At 37.7% G+C, this 22,121-nt stretch overlaps 1 protein-coding gene and 1 non-coding gene across 2 annotated transcripts in view; both read right to left on the bottom strand.

The window, feature by feature from the left end:
• The window catches only part of SLC25A21 (solute carrier family 25 member 21), a 537,589-nt gene that overhangs the window by 138,912 nt on the left and 376,556 nt on the right, over positions 1-22,121 (bottom strand). The window contains exon 4 of the mRNA XM_060098159.1: positions 12,405-12,488. Within this exon, the coding sequence (XP_059954142.1) occupies positions 12,405-12,488 (84 nt within the window). The remainder of the gene's footprint in view (positions 1-12,404; positions 12,489-22,121) is intronic.
• On the bottom strand, positions 15,598-15,704 carry LOC132490039 (U6 spliceosomal RNA). Its single transcript, XR_009532402.1, has one exon. It is a non-coding gene; the product is annotated as a U6 spliceosomal RNA (small nuclear RNA).

Raw genomic sequence — 22,121 nt, 5'->3', positions numbered from 1 at the left:
TACAGAAAAAGCCAGAGTGAATGTAGAGCTCACTGAGATGGGCTTCTTTCCCTCAGGTCTTGTAGCCCCTCACAAGTTCGGCCTGGTTTGGTGGCTCTCTATTGCCTAAAAAAAGTAGTTTGTATATTTTGTCCAATGTTTAGAATTGTTTTCAGCAAGCTCTGAAAAAATGATACAAGCTACTATGGCTGTTGGAACCGAAAGTCTGTTAATATTGTCTTTTAAAATTCTAACTCTTGATTCGCCTCTCATTCTGTTTCAAACACTCTTTTGCTTTCATTTTAATTCATCTTTTTATTGACCTGAGTATTTGGTTTTTATTTGTACTGTTTTAGCTTCCTGGGCTTATTAAACGCCAGTCAGGCAGTGTCATAAGTTCAGTGGTGAAGACGGAACACATTCTAAGCAATGGGAGTAAATTGTTTGTCCTTGACTTGGGTCATCAGCCCTTCCAATTTCCCTAACTAAATCCCCCAATACCACCCAGCAACACTTGTGAATGGTGAGTCCCCTGAATCTAAAACCCACATGCCAAAATCCAACCCCCTACCTTCAGCCACCACATGGCCATTAAAAATATTCTACTGTCTTCCCAAGGCTGTTAAAAGAGGTTACTCTGGAGATAGAGACAAATTATAATCTTTAGAATCTTGGTCTTAATGATATTACCAGAGCCATAAATTTTTCTTGGTATTTGCTTTGATTTGACCATATTTATTTTCTATATTAATGTGGCCAGAAGAGTATAAGAAAATAGCAATCATTCAATTAAATTCAGCAAACATAAGCTGGATGATGATTATATACAAAGAACTGTGTGATATATTTTAGAAGTCCCAAAGATGATTTCATCAGAGTTCCACACATTTAAATAATTGTGAATAGTTACAAATAATTAGCTATAATATAAGGAACTAATAATGGAACTAGCTAACAATGACTGTGTGCATATTTATATACCTACACTTAGTGCTGGCAACATAGTAAAGTAGATATTACTATCTCCATGTTACAAATAAAGAAACTGGAGTATAATGAGATTAAGTAATCTGCCTGAGGTCCCAAAACTTATATAAAGGGTTCGAATCCAGGTTTCTCTGACTCTGAAGGGAAATGTTACAGTAGAAAAAAAGTGCCATAAGAGAACAGATGGAGAAAACTGTTTCCATTTTGGATGATGAGAAAAAGCATCAAAGAGAAAGTAGCATATGAGCTGAGCATTTATGGATGACCAGAATACCCATAGCTGGACAAAAGGCGAAATGCCATTCTGGCTGATAAATGTGCATGAGAAAAACAAAGAAAATTGTTTCAGCAGTTATAATTGGTCCACAGGGCTTGAACATAAGATGCATGTGATGACACTAGATAAGATAAAGTTTGAAAGGAGGGCCCCAAATAAAAATCATATCAAGTATTTTGGATTTGCTTTTGTGTATTGTGTTAACTTTTTCAGTGTAACAAATTTCCCCAGAACTTCGTGGTAAAATTTATTGTCACACACTTTCTGTGGGTCAGGAACATGTGCCTCTGACTCAAGGTCTCTTAAGGGGTTGCAGACACACTGTCAGCTGGGCTGGAGGTCTTATCTGAAGACTTCACTGGTGAAAGATTCATTTCCAAGCTCATTCATGTTCTTGGTAGGACTCAGTTCCTTCCAGGTTGTTGTTGAACTGAGGGCCTCAGTTCCTCACTGGCTATTGGCCAGAGATACCTTTAATTCCTTGACACATGGGCTCCTCCATAGGGCAGTGACCTCAAGGCAATAGATAGGCAAGAAACCAAAAGAGCAGCAAGAATAAGAAAGGGGTACCATGATGGAAGCCAGTTTTCTTATACGCTAATCTCAAAGGTGACATCTCATCACTTCTGCCATATTCACTTCATTGAAAGAGAGTCAATAAGCCTAGTCCATGCTCAAAAGGAGGATATTATACAAGGACATAAATACAAGGAGGCAGGGTCATTGGGGCCATCTTAGTGATGGCCTACCACATGGATCAACGGGAAATCATAAAAGATTTCTGAATGTGCAAATGACATAACTTGGCTATCACCAGTCATCCATGCTCAAAACTAGGAAGTCATTCAAAATTTCTCCTTCTCATTCAACACCCATATCCCTTGTCACATCACTCCAAGGAGTTTAATGGTCAGCATTTTTTCTTTCTAATGGTACATAAAATAATAGCACATCTAACGATCATTAGTGTCTCAGATTCTATGGAAGAGGATACGGGTCCCGTCGTGGCTTCTGAGAGAGCAGTTTGTAAACATGGGTATCGACAGAAGCCAGATCATGAGGATTAAGGAGTGAACAAGCAGTTAAGAAACATTCTGTAATCTAACACATATTCTGTTTTACACATGAAGCCAGATCTTTAGTAACTGATATGTCTTATTGCTTAGTGGATTACATTGAAATACACTTTTAATTTAGGTTCCTTTATAAATAGTGCCAACTTCTGGGAATTTTATTTAAATTTTGAAATTCATGTTGACCTGCTCACTGAAAACTTGAAGGATACAAAATGGTAATGACAGCAGAGCATGGCCTTTTCTCTTATTGTGGTTCTTGATTCTTCTAATTTAGGAAAAGCTTTATGTAAGGAAATCAAAGAACTCATTCACTTAACACAAACTTACAAACTCTCTTTAACAGTTTCCAAAACTCATCCCACACTTTATCTCATTTTTTGTTACTACTGAGACTGTGTCTACATTAGAATTCCTGGTACCTAGGGCTTTGTTTTCCCATGAGTTCTCTGTGGCCAGAGAAGAATTATGAACATAATGTTTATCAGCAGGAGAACTAGGCCACTGCATATGGCTGTCATCTGCTCTAGGTTTTGGTGACCACATATTTCAACATATATTGCAATCATATGATGATTTCCACCCCATCTGACAAGTCATCCAAGGAACTTTGGTTACATGCCTTATCTCGTGTTTCATGAGGTTTTCCTGGTTATTACCCAATATTCAAGTTGAGTTAGGCAAAGGCGTCAACAGGTCAAATAACTGAGTTAGTTCATGCAGTGAGCCTTAACCTTAAACTGCATCCTGTAACTTCCTTTTGGAGAGGGCTCTGTCCTAAGGATCAAGAGCCTCTACCTTGGTTTCATGAGATGATGGTGCCACACTTTAGAATATATATTTTTTCTAATTTCATTTGCCTAAGATGCCATTAAAAAAATTAAACCTTTGTATTCTTTGCGTGCTGATCTTAGGATCCAATCTCTTATCCTGGGAATCTCAATAGATTACTTTCTGCTGAAATTTTCTGATTTGTAGAATGTAACCAACCATACCATCTCTTCTCTACCTCTCCCAGATGCTATTCAGCCAAGTGAGATGAAATCTGTGGCAATGCTTTGAACCCACAATGGGAACAGTGTAAATCTGAGATGTTGCTTCTATTATTACCAATACTACTATTAAGTTATTGACAGAATGGGGAGCATGACATAGAATGCAGAAGACCCTGGATGAATGCCTGCCCCAACAAACAATAGCTATGAGGTGCTGGGCAAGGCCTTTAACATCTCTTATCAGTTTCCTGACCAGAAAACTAAAGATCATACTCCCCACCTTTTTACCTGCCAGGGTTCTTGTGAGCATCAAGTGAAGTAAGATATGTGGACACATTTCACAAAAGGGCCAAAATGGCAAACATTGATTGGAATATATAATCACTATTATGAAAACAGCATCTGAACCTTCTCCTTTATTCCAGTTTCAAACCACCTGAAAGAGCTGGAGGAGAGGTACAGCTAGAGTCATGAGACTAGACAAAAAATTCACGGGCTGCTGATGAAAACATTGTAACTGGGTAACTAAACAGATTCCTAAGCAGGAACTGAGTAGAAGCTTATCATAATTCACACTCATGGATGCTCCAATGGCACTTGACTCGTGGGATTTACAGAGAAAATGTAGCAATCTAAACCATAAGCAATTAAATTTAGTTTAAATGCATGTATGTGTGCATATGTATGTATGTATCTTGCCAATGCTTTTACCTTCTTAACAGTGCTCTAGAATATTAAAAATCCATGTGACCTTTTTCTTTCTGAGGAAAATAAAATGACATCAAATATGCATACGGCCAGGAATAGAAGACTTCCTACCAAAAAAGATAGTATATTGGAAGATGTAATTCTACAAAGTCAGAGACACTAGCTGAAATCAATGATGAAGATAAAATATTAACTCCTTTAACCTTGTCTATGTCAAATCATCCCTAAGTTATTTTCTACAATAAGAGAATCAGACAAAGGTAGAAGAGTTTTTGGAGATTTTCTTTCTCATTCTCATCAGAAAATGTTCAGTTCAACAACCTCAAAAAAGGATTCTGGTTTTTGTAAACACATTTTTCCTCCCAAGATGACTATGCATCCAGCCCATCAGAAATCCAGAATAAGTTAAAATAAAGGCCTGGAAATATTTTCAAATGGACATCTCCCACTGAGATGTGAAACCCCCTCACCCCCCATTAACAGTCTATAAAAACATGAAGAATATCTGCTCAGGCTCTGAATCGAGACACCAACCTTCCCAAAAGACAACTACTTCCACCCAAACAACTGGTCCTCCCTTCCTTCTTGTCAGCACTGCTCGCTGAGAGAGGCCGTGTTTGGTCTCTTAATCAGACCTTGCTGACGGGCTGACATCACTGCAAACGTTTTCACTTACTCTCTGGCAACACTTAAATCCTTGCCAAAGGCCAGTCAGTTAAGTCAGAAAGCATTGTTAGTGTGAGGCTGCGGGAGTGTGAGTGTGACTGTCAGCTAGCAATCTGTGGTGATGACAGGAGGGAAATCTAGGAGCTGAAACCATTTTAAAGGTCACTCTGTGGGCAGAACAAAAGACCTCTAATTTAGAAAAGGAAACAGAACTCTGGGACATGGAAGTACCAGGATGCTGCTATTTGAGCACTCTGAAAATTCATTATCCACTCCCTGATTGTAAAGACTACTTTACAACCCAATACAGCTTAAACCAACAACTATTTGCTTTAGTAGCAGTATAAAATAATTTGGTAAAATAGAAATGCTAAATAATGTACTAGTGGGTTCAACTGCCTGTTTTTTAATTTATTTTTTATTGAGGTAACATTGATGTTAATGATAATTACGTAAGTGTCCTGGGTACAACATTGTATTTCACTTCTTATACACTATATGCCCACCACCAAAAATTTAGTTCCCATCCATCACCATACAGTTGATCCCCTCTACCCATTTCATCTTCCCCCCATCCCTTCCCTTCTGGTAACCACTATTCTGTTGTCTGTGTCTACATGTTTGTTTTTGTTTGGATTGGTTTGTTCATTTATTTTCTTTGTTTGTTTTTTATATTCCACATATGAGTGAGATCATACAGTATTTGTCTTTCTCTGTCTGACTTAGTTCACTTAGCATAATACCTTCAAGGTCCATCTGTGTTGTTGCAAATGGCAATAATTCATCTTTTTAAATGACTGAGTAGTATCCCATTGAATATATATATATATATATATATATATATATATATATATCACATCTTCTTTATTTTAAAAAAATGTTCTTCTTCAGTATTTTTTTTCTCCTTACCCTGCATTTTTAAAAAGTTTTCAACCTTGAATTGCTAAATAGTGTTTAAAATTCTTAGCATAGCTTTCCGTGAAAAGCTGTTACATATACTTTATGACTAAAATTTTAAGAGTATAATATACTAAAGTATTGATAGATGATTTTTAAAAGGAACACAGATCATCAGAGAATAATAATAGTAGGCCCATGCCTGGATTGAGATCATCTCTTTTCTGTCTTTCTAAAACTGGAGAAAGCTTGGGAGAAGACAATGGCTTCAGTCTATTGAACACCGTATTCTGGACCTGGGTCCATCACTTATAAGATTTGCCAGATGGATTTGCTATAGTTTCATTCTCCAAACTCTCACCTGCTATGTTTTTTTTTTTTTTCTTGTTTTCATTTTTTCCTAACTAAAGAGGACGTTTGTTCTGCCATCGTTAAGAAGCCCAGGCAGTCCAGGGCTGAACTCCGCAGTGTGGGAGCAAGAGCAGCGGGGACTGTCTGCTTTCCTTCTCATCACCACTTAAAAACAAGGGAGCAGGGATGTAATGTACAGCATGGCGACTACAGCTAAAAAGACTGCACTGTACCCTTGAAAGTTGCTAGGAGAGTAGACCTGAGCGTTCTCACTGCACACAAAAGTGGTAATTACGTAAGGTGATGGGTGTGTTAACTAGCCCTACTGTGGTGATTATTTTGCAATAGATGCATGTATCATACCATCATGTTGTGCACTTTAAACTTACATAAAGTTATATGCCAATTACACCTCAATAAAGCTGGAAACAAAAGAAAACAAAACAAGGGAGTACTCAAGGGAGGTCCAGTAGGTACCAGGAAGGGCCTCTTTGGAAAAGTAAAAAGGAGAGGAGAGAAGGTACTCAAGGCACCAGGAAACTCATCACAGAAGGCACACTGCACATCTGGCACCCACCAAAGATCAAATTCATTTGGGTAAACCAAGCTTGCAAACCCAGTCAATACCCAGTGATCTATACATAATTGATTTATACTGTGGATTATCTGCTTAGGGCTCTGGGGTACGGTCTGTAATTATTCATCTGAGTAAAAATTCTGCATTCATTAAGTGGCAGTGAATCCTCCACTGGATCTGTTGCCAGATAAGAGGGACCAGCCCGAGGATCCAGGGATCGGTGATGCCAAGAATCACCTGCTCCACTCCAACTTGGCAATACTGGGTAGATGAGTGGGTTTCTGTTGGATGAGAAGTCGGGTCGAAAGGAGAGAGAAAAAGTAGCAGCAACTACTGGGCCTTGTGAAGTTGGAACTTGATTTAGGTGGTGAGGCTGCTGATTGCTCAAATAACAATTCCTGGTAGTGGGAAGAGTTATCTCCTCCACTGTCTCTTCAAATCCAATGCTTGCCCTCACTTCCATGTGAGAGTGAGAGACAGTTTCCAGACACTACTTTACTTAGGGAGGGTTTCTATAAGAGCAGGGCTTTCTATTTACAGAGGTTGCTTTAAAATTACCTGGCCCTGTTAGACTAGGTAAACCACTTTTTAAAGGGCAGACCCACCTAGACACCAAATTAAGCTAAAGATCTTGGAGTGAGTCCACCTGTAAAAAGAAAAATGTCCAAATCTTAACCAAGTTGTTGATTTTCGAGTCGTAGATGCCCCGCTTCATTTGTCTGTGTCACAAGCCACTCATTCCCCTTCTTAATGAAAACAAGAGGGAGTGATTATACCTCCTGGGGCTGTGCCATTTATGCCGTCTGAAAGGCCCTTAAACGAGTGGCACATTATCTCACACATCTGGAGTTTACCAAATTAGCCAATTACTCTGGAGCTCATAAAACGAGGCCTTAAATGTCATTTAACTAGAAAATATTATAATCACCAAGTGGTCTGATTGTAAGATGATACTTGGGGCAGCATCAGTGGTTACAGAAAACAAATCGTGAAACAAAACACAGTTCGAATGCCCCCCAAATGCAACCACATATTTTCTACAGTAATACTTTCTGAAGAATACCATATTTCCGAAGGCACCAGCAATCAACATGTTTCTCATTTGAAACTAAGTTTAATCTGACCTCCTGTTTCCTAGTTATTTGCCTTGGGCAAACCAATGCCCAAGAATTTTCCTCGTAAGAAACCTAAGGAACAAGCAGGATGAGAGCAGACTGATGTAAAACCATGCATTCATCAGAGGTATGGAGCTCTCTGCAAGAGATGGAACAATGCTTGGATTAAGAGTCTGGAGTTGTCAGAGGTTTGTGGTGCTGCCTCAGGGTCGACGGGATTTGGTTGACTGACCATATACTGGTCTCCCATACTTTACTTGAAGGAAGAGATAAAAGCTGCTTTAAATTAGTATGTGATTTGAGGGTAGGAATACCAAAGGTTTTAGAATAGCTCTTTAAAAATTAGAGGTTTACAGCCACTACTTCCACATTGTCTTCTTTTCATTTAATAAACAACAAAATTGGGTGTTTAATGAAAGGTGATACCGTGTAATGGAAAAACCATGGCATGTCACTAATACCTGTTTGACTTTGGGGAAGTTGTTTAACTTCTCTGATCATCCGTTACCTCACACAAAATACAGACATACATAATGATGCTGAGCTGTGTTGAGACTAGTGCCGTGCTGAAATGAAAAAGTCCCTAGCACAGTGCCTGGTACGCTGAAGAAAATAAATATTCGTTTCATATCTTTCTTTACCTATGTCACCAGAATATCTTAAGTTCTGTTTAACTCTTCGTTTTCTCTTCATTTCAGAAAGAATGGCCACTACATATTTTCAGAGAACGGAGAGTGAGGAGGTGGGCAGTCCTGGTTTTATTTTAGCATAATTTATAATACCCTCACCCATCTGTGAACATCTCAATCACTCTCTTTAAAGGAATGATAAGTACAAAAGAGACTAGAAGAACTCTCATGAGATACTCTGAAGCACAAGGAAATTAGGTGTGATGCACGAACGCATGGTAAATAGAGATACCAGCTGCTATTTGCCAGGGGAGTTTACAAAATGAAGCTTACTGGTTTTGAAGGCACCTAGTCAACTAGGCTAAATCTTCATGTCTTCTGGGCTCATGATTATAGTAGATGGACCTGTTAGTGTATTTTGTCAAACCAGAGAAAGATGAAGAATCATGGTGACGATGGAGGTACTCTCAACAGTGACAAATTCCTTCCCTGTCAGTTTTCTGCAATGACGACCTTTTTGGTAAAAGCTAAGTAAATATGACAATTCCACATAACAGAAATCCTTACTCAGAATTTGGAAGGCCTGGTTTTAAAAACTTAAGTTAATTTCACCTCTGTAAAGCTGGGTTGAAAAACTATGTCCTTAATAACAGCACAATGTATCTATGCTTTTAAGAAGAAAAAAATCTTAGAAGCAGTAAAGGGATTCAGACCCATGTGACTGAGCTCTTGTCTCTTAGAAATGTGAATTCTGGGCTGAGAGGTGGGGAACTGCACCTCTAAGAATGGTGAAAATACCACTTCACTTTCTTACAGTGAGGAAATGGGAGCTCTGTGCAGATTCTAAGTGTATTAACAGACTTTAATGTTTTTAAACAACAGAAAAGGACTAGCTTTCAAAACCTTTAACTTGCGGGGCTGGGGGAGTTAGATAAGAAGAACCAGGAGAGATGAGCTCTCTTAATTGTTACTAGTCAAACTGACTAGTGCTACCCTCCCTGCAGGCCACAGAGCAAACTGGCCTCTACGCACCTGAGTGAAAAACCATCTTTGAAAGCAGAGTATACTCTAAAAGCTAACTAAGAAAATCATAAGGAACTGTTTTGCTAGGAAAAAAATTCAACACAGCATGTGTTAAAAGGTTTTTTTTTTCTTTTTCTTCCTCTTTTTTTTTGTTTTTTTAAACTTAAGGCTATGAAATGCCCTTGCTCTGTATAAAAAATAACAGGCAGCTTTTTCTTTTGTATTTTTACAAATATTTCCATCTTTAAGACTGGAGCTTTCTGACTTTTGCTAACAACATGTCCAGATCTAAAGGCATTACAGAAAGAATGTCAATTTGCTTTAGAAGCAATTAAACATACAGTCGAGGAAAAGGCCAATTTTACTATGCAGGGACCACACATACTGTATGTTTGCTACATTACTTGATATCAAAGCAGAAACATCAAATTCTTCCTAGAACACACTTGAAATGAAGAGTCTGGCTAAGGAACTCCCACATCCAATTCAGAGATATCTGTTACAGTTTACAGAACTTAGCAATGCTGACACTATTGTTTTACTGGAAAGAGATAATTTATTGACTATATAATACACTATGGTTTCTTTAATTTTATATATATGTACTGGGTAAAATGAACATGATTTTGATCCTAACTGCCATAAATGCGGGCATATTATCAATGACACTTAGGTACCACATCACCAGAGGAATAGCAAGAATTTGCTGATTCTGTGTCACTAGATGACCTCAAAATATTTAATCAGCCTTCGGGATCATTATCATAGCTTCAGAGGGAGTGGTCTATAGCAAGAATTATCATCTTTCTTTTTCATTTTGCATCATCATGATGTTGGTGTGAAGACTTTCATTCATTTGTTCAACATGCATTTACTGAGTATCTCTACTCAGTGCCAAACACAGGGATATGGAAAACAGAGGGAAATGAGACGTGCACCTCAGGGAAATGTATTCTTGGGGCGGGAGAGGGGACATAGACAGAAAACAAGCTCAATAAATCAGAGTGGTGCACGCTATATAACAGATCTGTGCACAGGGAATGAGCCTGGAGAAGCAAGGGCTGTCCTAGGAAGGGCTCTGTACACCTGATAAGGAATTTAGACTTTACACTGCAGGCCATATTTTTACATATTCCTGAAACACTCTAAAGATAAAATAATTAAAACAGTATGATACTGGCATAGAGATAGATAAATTAATGAAACAGAATAGGAAATAGAGAAACTGAATAGAAAATTTAGCTGATATATATGTGGAAGTTTAATACACAAAAAAGCTAGCATTTCCAATTAGTGAGTAAGGAATGGATTTTTTCACCAGTGGTGTTTCGACAACTGGATAACCATTTGAAAATAAAATTTAATTCCTGTATGCCATACTGCACATTAAAAAAAGAAATCACAGATGGATTAAAGATTCAAACGTAAATGTTTATAGTCTTGGGGTTAGAGGATGTCCTTCTTTTTTAATGTGTCATCAAGGTCAGATATCACAAAGGAAAAGATAGATATAATCACAAAATCACAATCTTCAAAACTCACAAACTTCTGAAAGGTGTAAGACACTATAGTTGTAAGACAACTGAGAAGTTGGGGAAAATATCTGTAATTTATGTAATAGTTAAAGGATTAGTACCTATAATATATACAGAACTCCTACAAATTAATAAAAAAATCTAACCTAAGAGAAATGGGCGAGAGACACAAAATAAGCAATTCATGAAAGAAACAATACCTAATGATATAAAAGTATGCTCAACCCCAGTTACAATCAAAGGAATACTATTAAGACACTTTTATTTTTTATCTATTAGATTATAAACAGGAGATGCATGTGAGTGACAGATATATCAAATAATGATTGATAATGTCCAGTGTTTGAGAGGGTGTGGAGAAGTGAGAACTCTCAAATACTAAGGATATAAGTCAGTACATACTTTTTGGAAGATAATTTGGCAACATCTATGATATAAAATATGCATATCATTTGATCTTATAAGTCCATTGCTAGCAACTTTTAAAAATAGAAATATATATATATATATACATACACACATAAATGCGAAAAAATAGTATGAGAATATATACTGTTCTATTGTTTATAATAGTGAAAATATGGAAACAACCTAATGGGCCACCAAAGGGATTAATTTAATAAACTGCAGTATGTAGATAAATAAATTACTATGCTGTTGTTAAAAAGAATCTATTGGCATGGAACAACATCAATGACATATGTTTAATTAGCAAAATAGTAGCCCCAGTATAATCTGCTAAGAGAGGTAATGAACTACAGAGGTTAGGAGCATGGGCTTTGGGGTCAAGCTCACTGGATTTGAGTCCCAGCTTCAAGATTTACCAGATATGTGAAAATTACTAACTTTTCTGAGTCTTGGTTTCTTCATCTGTCCAACATGAATGGATCCTAACAGAACCTAACTCAAAGAGTTACATGGAGTATTCCTAGTATATAGTAGAGGCTAAACATGTACTAGTTGTTATTATTACTGTTATCTTTTTGGTATAATTATTATTTTCAACCAATTCTCTTATGAAAACAACTTCAAAAAGCACATCTAATATCCTTTGGAAAATTATGCTCGATAGAGGCTTTAACTGAATCTATACATCAAAGACAATTTTAGTTTATGTAACAAAAATATTCTATTTATCTGATCATCTAATAGGATGATGAACTTGACACATCAATTTTTGATAAAGATAAGTTTTGATTGAATATTCATAAACCAGAATGCAAACAAGGAACCCATTTGGGCGCTATATTTAAGAATCAAAATAAAGAACTATCACATTTAGATATCCCCAGGTATAAGAACTTTAAAAAGCCTCAATAGCACAAAATAAAAATTGTCCTCTAGTCATCAAACTATTATTAATAAAGGATTTTATTAACATCCTTTTTGTGGTAGTTTCTATCATATACATATTTAATTTTTAACTGCATTATCAGGAAAAACACACACAAAAATAGGAAGACACCCTTTTAAATATTTTCCCCTACTAAGACTAGGAAAAGAAATCATTCAAAATGAGAAAACATGTTATGTAGTAATATATTAAAATGCCCACATCGACATAGAGACTATATATAAAGAACCATACATACCCTTCTGTGCGGAAAATCATTCGAAAGCTGTCTCCTAAGCTTTTGTAACTGTTTGGATCAGTTGCACATCTCTGAATCTGGAACCTAGAAACAAAATCAAACAAACAAAAAAAAATCCAAGTTAAGGATTTTGCCAAATGGCTTTTCTCATTTTTCAAAGTCTTAGGAGTCTCAGCCTTTTCAGATTAATCTAAAATATTCTGGGTTTTACTACAGATTTTACTGATTTATTTGTCTTGTATAATCTTTACCTTATTTTTGTAGCCTTTAAAATTATGATATTTCTCTGTACTTTAATAGAACTGCAGAAAGAGTTTTTTTTCATCTGTTTCTTAGCTAGGCAGATGCACCCTGAGGCATTTACGCTTTTTTCTTTTGTGAAAAGCACACACAGATGTCATAGATTGTTTTAATGCATAATTCAGAAATCTGAAGATGCATATGAAACAAATAAGTAGCTCTATTTCTTATCTTAATTAGTGCTCTTTGATGGTAATTTAATACAAAGTTTAAAAATACAGAGCAGCTAATATGGCCTAACTTTGATCCTGATTATGAATTTGGAATTCATTCTGGCAGACAGGAGCCTGCGTTTAGAGCAAGAATTCGGGTCATACCGTGATACAATTTATTATCAGTACTTCATGATAGAGCAGAGTTGGTCACTAGGGGTAGTTCAGGTTACCTGGACCTTCACAGAAGCACAGTGCTCTGCATGTAGTTTGTGCGCAATAAAAATGTATCCCATTTTAGAAAGCCAAATTCTTTTTTTTCTTCTTCTTTTTTGCTATGATCATGCATCTCAGAACTCTAACCTTCAAAATGTGGAAGTTCCCAGTATGAGGGTCTTACGTATTTTGTATCTTATCCTGGGGTCTGTTTGTAATGAGATTTATGACAAGTATTGTCATTTCCCTACACCCCAGTTCTCCAGTTTCGCTTTTCTTTAGGCTGCCTACTCCTTGTGTTTAACCTTCTTGTCCCAATTCTAAGTTAAGCCCTTTCTTCCTTCTGTACTTCCCTCCACAGTTTTAGCAAGCCTTTCAGAATAGAAATTCTCAGAAACACCTCTAATATTGTCTACTCTAAGATGCTTTTCTCAGATTGTTAGATTTATGACATGAACACAACTTCTAATTCTGAGAATGATTTATTTTATAGTTCTAGGCCCCAGGGAATTATGCTGAAAACTAACACATATATCACAGAGAAGTGTGAATATTTTGCTTTGATTGAAGTGATTGGGCATATGAACAGAATAAGTAGACTATAAGACTGAAAAGTGAGGCTGGATTACATTTGACTCAAATATCCCCTCCCTCTTGAGCCTCTCTCCCACCCTCCCTATCCCATCCCTTTAGGTCGTCACAAAGCACCCTGTGCTATGCAGCAGCTTCCCACTAGCCATCCATTGTACATTGGGTAGTGTATATACGTTAATGTTACTCATTTAAACTGTTCTGGATCCAGAGGTGCATTTGGTGTGTGTATAACCACTGGTCTAGAAGACTCAGTAAGCAGTTCTGTCTAGAATCGAGAACATGATTTGATGGTCAGGTAGGTGGACCACATTTGGTATTTCTGGACTACTGTATGTAGATGAGATAATGTTGGACTTGGGATACAAATGAATTAACTAATGCTAAACACAAAATAGTACAATGGAATAACTACAGGTAAGTTTATACAACAAATAATTTTGGAACATAGAGAGCGATTTCCAAAATATGACTTTGATTCTAATTCAAAAAAGAATCTCTGTCTCTGCATTTGCATATTTATAACCTACATTCATTGCTGAGTATGAAAATTTTCTTATGTCTAACTTTCAAGAGAATAACTTAAAATAGTTTTATATATTATAAAAACATTACATGCTTATAGATTTTTCTCATAATATCTTTCATTAAGTTCATTTCCCTCTGTCAAATTCCTTTCTGGATACTTTTCTCCCAAATTATCAAGTATTTTTAAAATATTTGCCATATGAAATAAGATGCTATAGGTTTTACAAAAACCCAGGGCATTATCCCCACTCTCAAGAAACACAATAAATAAATGAGAAAAAAATTTTTACAATAAAAGGGAAAATATCCAAAATGTCAAGTAGCATCAGCACAAGTTGCCCAGGTGTTCATCAGAGGGAGCAATTACTGCTTTCTGCAGAGGATCAGGAAGGATCTCAGGAAGGAGAAGGGATTTAAACTGGTGCTATAGGACTCAGAGAGGCAAAAAGAGTAAGCCAGGAGGAAGCATTTCAGGTGGGGAATTGAGAGAGGGAAAGATGTCTTTTTAATAGAAGTGAAAGAAAAGATCTCCCACCATGACAACCTCCAGTGTTTCGTTCAGGATGGATGTTACAGCACCCTGCTGGTGGCATTCAGCTGCTCAGGGTGGGTGGAGACCTGAGCGGGTTAGAGGAGGGTGTTTATGAGATAAAGTCAATGACCAATATAGAGCCTTTGGCCTTTTCCTGCTCCTCAGAGGAGCATTTCAGATTAACTCTGTGGCCATCTCACAGTCATGTGACCCGGTCCTAGAAGGAACTGTGAGTCACCAGAGGGACCAAAGCAAGTGAATTCTAATGGCAAGAAAATTGACCTTAGCTCCTCTTTTACTGATGGGGTTAGAGACATCAGCTTTGTCTATGATGTCTGCATGTTTCAGTAATACCAAGGTGGGTCCTCTGTCAGCTTACACAAAAATGAATACAGAGTACAATTACTTCTTAATTAACTAGTTATCTAACTTGGCTATTGGAAGTCTAGGCACTTCACTCATTAGCTGCAATTTCTTTCTTTTTTCAGAATCAGATGATAATATTTCCAATCCACTATTCTCAGTTATTGAGTTCTTGAATACTTACTATGTATTAGGTACTCCACTATTTGGGGCATTACGAAGAAATAAGATATAATCCTGCCCTTTAGAAGCTTATAGTTATGTGAAGGAGATGTACAAATAGATGATTACCATATACAAGGAATAATGTTTAGGAACAGTATTTCAGAGTATCAGATGTCAGCCAATGAGTTTTACTGGCACTGAATAAACACTAGTATTACTTTTACTGGAGATGATCTTATCTGTGGCTGACAGAAAATAGTATCAATATCATGCAGTGACATTAGAGGGAAGAGGGAAAACGGGAAGGATATATTTGGGCTAAATATCTGTGATTAAACTTTACCCTCCCACTTTTTTTTTTTTCACGAATTTGCGTGTCATCCTTGCGCAGGGGCCATGCTAATCTTCTCTGTATCGTTCCAATTTTAGTATATGTGCTGCCGAAGCGAGCACTACCCTCCCACTTTAAAACAGGCAGCAAGGACAGTCAGTGGAATCTTTGAGGAGTGTTCCATTTAGAAGCTGACTGTCTGATGAGTGATGCCGTGTTCATTAAAAACAGGAGCAGCAACATCAAACAGCATCACACGAGGAGAGTCCACAAGCCATGTTGCAGAGCAATGCAAAAGGATGGGCAGGCATGGTACATACTAAGTCCTCTGTAAAGCCTCCCGCCATTCCTTACTATCCTAAAGCAGCTAGAGGTCCCATTAAACAGGCTAAGGCAAGTACAGCTGTCTCTTCTACTGCACATCTCACTTACGGCGTGTCTGCACTCTGCAGAGAAAGTCCATGCTGTATTTAGTTCCACTACACATGACTTATTCTGATCACAGAGTTATCAGTTCTGCTAAGGAATCTGTTTCAAGTTGATATAATTACAATGCATTTTGGTCAATCATGTAAAACAGCAATTTCCTTCTTCGTCTCCATTACATTTCAGCAACTTAAAAGGTTTCTCTCGAATTGAGGCTTTACATCAGCATTTTCCAAGGTGCGTTCTGTGCTAACAAATTCTCTCTATGCTTGAGGAGACAATTTTCCAGTTACGTAATAGAACTCTGTAAAATTACAAAGGCAAAGCCACACTACTCTAAATACAATCAAGATATCTAGAAGAAAAGATTGGACTTTCCCATTGTCCTAATAAAAGCAGTTTAGCCACATCTGGAATCTCCATCTGAGGAACTTCTTTTATTAGAATGAAAACTTGCTGCCAAATGGGCAAATTGGACAATGGAGTAATACTTAAGAAATATTCGGTGCCTAATATCAGGTCAGAAAGAAACACAGGGAAAGGAGTGTGGCTCAAACCCTACGCTCCATTGCCCAGCAGCCAGTGGTCCCATCTGCCATGGAGCCAGGGAGCCTGGTACTACACACTCTTAAAATTGGGAGGGAACAGCCCTACCATCCACCACACCATAAATATGAAGCAAGTTATTGCGGTTACGACAGGGCAAGGAAGAGCTGCTCAATGTTCATAAGCAAATGTACAAGCATATTTTTAGAAGCAAAAGAATGTTCTCACTCACTGAAATATTTTTCTTTAAACTGGTCAAGACCATTACTGCACTATTTCCTCCGACTTGATTGTGTGCTTAGTCAGTGATACCAAAGTCTGTTGTTGACTCTTAGCACTGTTAGAAATGTCACTTTAGGCATTCAGCTTGTCTGAGCACTTCCTAAGATATCATAAGAATGATACGTGTTGAGAAATACAATGACTTTATTACAGCCTTAAAAGCTGTAGAATGAGGTTGTATGAAAATTCCTAAATCTCACATTTATGCAATGCCTTTATTTTCCAAAGTAGATTTTACATCTATCATCTTCATCTACTGTTGGCTGATGGAGTCTATACTGGGAAGTGGAGGCTTTAGGGCACACACACATGCACATATATATATATATGTATATATACATGTATATGTATATGTAATCTATATATTTATACGAAGGGCAGCAATTGAGTTGCAAAGAGTCCGATTGGGGTAGGTGATAAGATTTGTCCTGAAGCTATATTTGCATAGCACATGCTCTGCTTTTTAGTTAGATCATATGATTATTTGCGATGCTTTAGGGTTGGGAACTGATGGAGATTTGGGAATGGGGGCAAAAGCCATCCTAACCCATCCCTTTGGCATTGTCACCAATCCTAAGCAAAGCAGTGAGATAGGTGGGTTTTATTTCTAGCATCATCTCCAGATCATTTTCCAGTTCAAGAGTATTCTCATGCTCTCTCTTACCTTCCCCTATTCAACCCTGCTCTCAGAAAAGCATTCACACCAATCATTTATCCTTATCATGGCTTTTAATTTGATACGCCGTCTTCCAGAACTTGTCCCCTGTTAAAGGGATTTCAGCTCTCAAGGAGGTGGCACAAAGCTCTGGTTTTGTTTAGGGTGGGGATGCAGGGGTACCTTTACCACCAGAGACAGCCCTCAGTGGTTCTTTTTTTCCTGAGTGGAATTTTATGCTACCATAACGCACTGCTACATAAAAATTACACCTTTGTGTCAAAGGAGGTGAGGCACTTGGGAAACTGAGACATTGACTAGGAGCCACCAGTTTCAGCTCCAGTGCTGTCACCGATAAATAGTGTAAACTGGTGAGAACTGTAATTTAACCCGTCTTTGCCTTTCTCCTCAGCGGTAAAATGGCACCACAGACATTAGAGGACACTGATTTTGAAGGGATGGTGACACACTGACTTAATATTTGAGTTTGTTAGCCATAACAAATGTCTCTCCTCTCGAAGAGACATTTCATTGTGTTTTGTAAAGCTCCAAATTCCATATTTTATAAGGGTGGGAGACCGTTAATAAAAATTGTACACTGACAATAACTGGTGATGAGCCTAATGAAACTCCCTGCAGAGATCTTTGTAAATGTGCTATGAACAAAGATTATTAGTAATTACCAGAATGTTACATGTGCTCCTTAATAAACACTTATGAAACCCACCAATGAATCAGAGATTAACAGACTAAAGGTTTGCAATTACAGAACACATTAAAAGGATAACTGTAGGAAGATTAAATAAAGATTTTAATTCACTGTAATTAGTCTATCTTACTGAAATAAGATGTTGCTCCTACAGAGTATTTTTGCTTGCTTACTGGTTCATTGAGCATGGGCAAAGTCACTGAACACGCAAAGACACGTTTGAGCCGTTGAAATTTAGGTGTACACGCCTATGTTACAAACTTTGGAAAAAGGCTCTAGAAAGCACATCTTTAGAAAAATTCCCATCATGTATATTTGTTTCTTGTACTCTGAAAAATCACCTTATACTGAGGCTGCCCCAAGAGAAGAAATACCCGCTTCCCATGAAAGGCTAACTACTGAACTGAAGGGGGAAGGAGGCTTTGTATTTGTCATCCTGGTAGAAAGAGCATCGGATGGTGGGGAGTTGACACTGCTCATGTGGGAGATGATTCTATCAGTTTTCTTTAGCAAGTAAGTGCTGGGGAGAAAGGTTTTCTCCTAACATTTCTCTATATCCATAGCTTTCTTGTTCTAATTTTAAGTCCCTGGCGATTGTGAATGGTAATTTAAAAAAAATCTTAGCTATGGGTATTTTGTTTTACTCCAGATTAAATATAACAAAAATCCATATAATGTTGCCTTAGCCATGATAAGCACAAGAGTCCTTTAATCATGTTAGAAGGGTGTGGTTTACAGTTCTAGATGCAGATTTCTGTCTCAACATTTCCTGAGATACCCATCTGCACAAGGGGCAGGGTTAAGAGTTCTGGAGACCCAACAATGAAACAGGTGGGGGGCAGGGAAATGTTAGTAATTAATTATCAAATAAGGCAGAACACAAGTATTAAATAGAGATTCTAGGAATTTAGTTGATCTGCACTTTAAGCATTGCCTTTGCTTGTTGGGTTCACAGTCTAAGCCTGGCATCAATTAACACCCTAAAATAATGTTAACAAATCCACAAGGGTCATGAGCTTGGCTCTGCCTCAGCAGTGATCACTGACTGAAGTTCAAAAGCTGTACTCACATATTTGGCTACTCATCAAATTATTCTGAAAATTCATGGAAAAGAAATATACTTTTCCTGATTGTTGCTCGGTCATTTCCCTAGGAGAGTCTCTTTATAAAAGAAATAGGTACCTTTACCTGGTAAAAATTAAGATAAGATGTCCTTTGTCTGTTTAAAAGTCTAAATGTCTTTACTAGGAGTAGGTGGGCTGGGCTATGCTTTGGCTTAGCGTTTATGATGTTGTAAAGAAGACCAATAAATTTCTCTATGTTATTATAGAACAGTTTATAATTTGAAGAAATATGTAACCTGGAGTGCTCAGTCAGCCTAGATAATTACTACAGATAAGGCAATAACATCTTGGCAAGGCCACAAAAGCAAGGGAAATCTGTGCCATGTAATTTCGAACACATTTTTGAACAGAGCCTCAAAAATATTATCTCTCTGAACTATCAGATCAACCCAGATAGCCTGATTACACTTTTGGTAATTTCCTGTGATCCTAGACACATCTAATTGCAGTCTCATTTCATAAGCCAAGAAGATTTAAAACCTGATAGTCTGTGACTGTACATTTTACAGTTCACACTTTAACAGTACACTTAAATATCCTGTAAATGGTTCATCATTTTGCTAACCACAAATTTTGTTACAATAAACATTTACCTACTTGTCCCGAATAGTGTGATGAAATAGATCTAGTTTTGTACATCTTAACACAATTATAAGACATATAATATTCCTAGTATTTAGAACCTGGGTAAAATTTGACATTGTAAAATGAATCATGATAAGAGAGTTTATGCTACCATCTGGCACAAGTTCTTCCAGTTGTTTATATTACTTAAGGGATAATAACTAAGTACACTGACAATATAATTCTACAATTTATTTTAATGACGATATGCTAGTTAACAAGTCAGAGACAAATGATCAGTAGATATAACAACCTAAATCTAATAATGTTAAACCACAAGCAATAAAACAGGTTAATTGACAGAGCTGTATGATTAAAATGTTCCAAGCATAAACTGGTCTCAATTAAACAAAAGCTTGACTAGCATGTCTTTCAGTCATTTTGCTTTGTAAAATACCAGTCACGTTATAAAACTAAGCTTAATATCAGATTATATGCTGCCACTCTTTGAAAATACATATGTGTGTATGTATGCCTACATTTTTTTTTTTTTGCGGTACGCGGGCCTCTCACTGTTGTGGCCTCTCTCATTGCAGAGCACAGGCTCCGGATGCGCAGGCTCAGTGGCCATGGCTCACAGGCCTAGCCACTCCGTGGCATGTGGGATCCTCCCGGACCAGGGCATGAACCTGTGTCCCCTGCATCGGCAGCTGGACTCTCAACCACTGCACCACCAGGGAAGCCCTGTGTGCCTACATTTAATTAAAATTCACATTTAATGCCAACAAATGACCTCACACCCCGATACACCCATCTACATTTTCCCAAGTACACTAACCTAGGCTGGCCATTAGACTGGTTGATTAGCATGAATCCAACTCATACTTGGGAAATGAGGGAAGGATGGATCACAGATTGGAAATAAAACCCATTACCAAGGTGATAAAAATAGAGAGGGCTAAATCAACGTCAGCAATCAAATATTAAAATAACCACAGCCGGGTTTCCCTGGTGGCGCAGTGGTTGAGAGTCTGCCTGCCGATGCAGGGGACACGGGTTCGTGCCCCGGTCCGGGAAGATCCCACATGCCTCGGAGCAGCTGGGCCCGTGAGCCATGGCCGCTGAGTCTGCGCGTCCGGAGCCTGTGCTCTGCAACGAGAGAGGCCACAACAGTGAGAGGCCCGTGTACCGCAAAAAAAAAAAAAAAAAAAAAAAAAAAACAGAGTCATGACAAGTATCATAGTTTTCCCATATTCCCAAAATAATGACAGTTTTTCAAAATTTAACCCCCCTAAAAAAAAGTTAACTATGTTCTTTCTCTCTCTGATCCTCCCTTTCTTGCCCCCACCAACTTGGGTTCACAACTTTCCCTAACGTTCACCAATAGCACCTACTATCTCATGACAGAGGACCATATGGCATCATTCTTACCTGTTGAACCTCAGCTCATTGCTCTGGATGAGACTCAAATTCTTGGTTTCTTGTCTCCATAAAAGATTTCCAGAACAGGGGATTCAAAAGCAGTCAAATCTACCCGAATCTTACTTGCCCTGGGAACTGAGCCACTTGACAAAAATTAATTATGCACTAGAGACCATAAGCCTGGGTCCCAGTGAGGGGAAATGTCAGGCAAGACAGAGTCTCTGGAGACCTAATATATACAATCCATCTTATTTTAACTGATCAAATGTGCCTATTTTATAGTTTATTTAGTACTGATAAGAAAGGACGCTTTTCAATAATGTCAAAGAAAGAAAGATGAAAAGAGCGGGTGGTTTCTTTGTATTCATAAGCATAAATGCTTATTCTAGAAAAAAATTTGAAGAATGGAGATAATAAACTTGGCTATTAAGGAAGTAAACATGCTTATGCTTATCAGAGTTGAGGAAAATTTCAAGGGAAGTTTATTTTTTTATTCCAAGATTGACCTCATATGTTACCAAGATTTGGGTGAGTTATTGGATCCAAGTGAGAACACAGTTTTCAAAAGCATTTCATAGGTGCACAGGACCTGAAAATGACCCCAAAATGGTAATAATCCTGCTGATTTATAAATCACTTTTAACTTAGATTGCATTTTTACATTTTTCATCTCATCTCAGGGTACCCCTTAGTTTAACAGTTCCTTCTATTTGTAGGGTTAAAATCACTTAAAAAAGAAAAAGTAGCAGCTTGGAGCTAGAAAGGCAGCAGACTGGAGGGAGTAGGTTTCCCTGAAGTCTCCCAGTTGTAC

The sequence above is a fragment of the Mesoplodon densirostris genome, chromosome 4 (genome assembly GCF_025265405.1).
Source record: "Mesoplodon densirostris isolate mMesDen1 chromosome 4, mMesDen1 primary haplotype, whole genome shotgun sequence".
NCBI lineage: Eukaryota > Metazoa > Chordata > Mammalia > Artiodactyla > Ziphiidae > Mesoplodon > Mesoplodon densirostris.
Note: the sequence above shows the minus strand (reverse complement) of the source record. Positions and strands in the feature narration are given on the sequence as shown.